Genomic DNA, 1,536 nt, shown 5'->3' with positions numbered 1-1,536 from the left:
GTATTTGACTATTACAATGGTTCACTTACCTTAAACAAAAAAGACGACCTGCACATTTGTAATTAAGTTCATCATAATCGAAACAACTAAATATTGTTATGAAATGCAAAACTACTTTCTCAGAGAGTTTCTTTTCAAATTCATTTTACACTTAGTGTAGGCCTACCTGGTTTCTTCCAAGTCCTCAAAGTCCAGAAGAAACATCTTCACAAAGTTTGCATGTTATCAAAATCTTTCTGGGCCACAGTGTCCCAAAGTAGATTTACCTTCAATAACCATTTATTAAATCTCTCCCCCATTAAAGTCGCAAGCTCCCAAGAGCTGGCTGCATTAATCCTGATTACAGGCTGTCAAGCGGAGGAAACGGGGTCTATGTGTCAAACGTGTCATCGAGAGATGTTTTATCCTCATCTGTGTCTTTCTATCTTGTCAGTTAAGGGCGGGAGAACACAAAGAGTGAACATCGGGAGATGAGTTTGAGCGCTGATAGTGTAGGGGCCGCTTTACAGACAAAGAAAGATAGGGTCTTTGAGGGTCCAAAACAGTTATGAGTCTATGAAGTGCGAAGTGAACCAGACACATGGAGCGGGGCGGTAGAGGAGCCACTGGCTCCATCAAACGGGGCTCCATCAAACGCTCAACATCATTGTCACAGAAGGTAAGAGTGTCCATTGCTTTATGTTTAGGGCTGTTACCTTGAATTTGATTTGGTGTTCTAGAGGTGTTTGAAATGAGTGAAAATATCTTTTTGTTTATCCGTCAGGTGCATGACGTTACTAAACTAAAACTATAACTTGAACTAAAACCATTTTCCTTACCAAACATACAATACAATACAATGTAAAATACTTCAACTACTTGACTTCAACTAGCTGTAACTACTTTTTGTTTAGTTTAAGTAATAAAATAACTAAAACTAAAAAAAATAACACAGATTCACAGGTTTATATCTCAGAAGGTTTTATATTTCAGATTTTGTCCAATCAGCTTGTAGGAATGTGAACGATTGGAGAAGACCTGACCAATCAGTTTGGGCTACATATTCTTATAAATCTTATTTTTCAAAACTACACTCATAATGGACCACTAATGCAGAATCAGTTCTGCTTGTTATTATTTATTATAACATATTTTTGTGCTTTTTACCTTAAGTGCACTGTAGTTTTCACCAGTTTCAAAAAACTTAAGTTCAGCAGCTGCTTTAAAATGTTAAGTTAAATCAACTTAAGTCATTTAAACTCACAAGTTAAATCAACTCATTTTTATTGTAATAAGTAAAAATGACCTGTAGTTTTAAGCCGATTTAACTTGAAAACTTAAGGCAGCTGCTGGACTTAGGTTTTTAAGTTGAATCTGGTGAAAACTTTTTTACAGTGTTTTGGGAAGGTCACTTTGAAAATGTAACAGGTTACAGATTACATTTTACCCTATTTAAAATGTAATAAGTAGTGTAACTATTTCAGTTACTTTTTTAAAGTAATGTAACAGATTACTTTTTGATTATTTAAGGGGAGACACTGCAGGCAAAAACGTTGT

The 1,536-nt window shown here is 35.2% G+C and overlaps 1 protein-coding gene across 1 annotated transcript in view; it reads left to right on the top strand.

Moving 5' to 3' along the window:
• The first annotated feature begins 440 nt into the window (after positions 1-440).
• trpm1b (transient receptor potential cation channel, subfamily M, member 1b) overlaps positions 441-1,536 on the top strand; it is a 25,611-nt gene continuing 24,515 nt past the window's right edge. The window contains exon 1 of the mRNA XM_073831926.1: positions 441-658. Coding sequence (XP_073688027.1) covers positions 581-658 — 78 coding nt within the window. The 5' untranslated portion in view covers positions 441-580. The remainder of the gene's footprint in view (positions 659-1,536) is intronic.

Source organism: Garra rufa, chromosome 25 (genome assembly GCF_049309525.1).
Source record: "Garra rufa chromosome 25, GarRuf1.0, whole genome shotgun sequence".
In the NCBI taxonomy this organism is placed as follows: Eukaryota; Metazoa; Chordata; class Actinopteri; order Cypriniformes; family Cyprinidae; genus Garra; species Garra rufa.
This window is presented reverse-complemented; position numbering and strand designations above follow the sequence as displayed.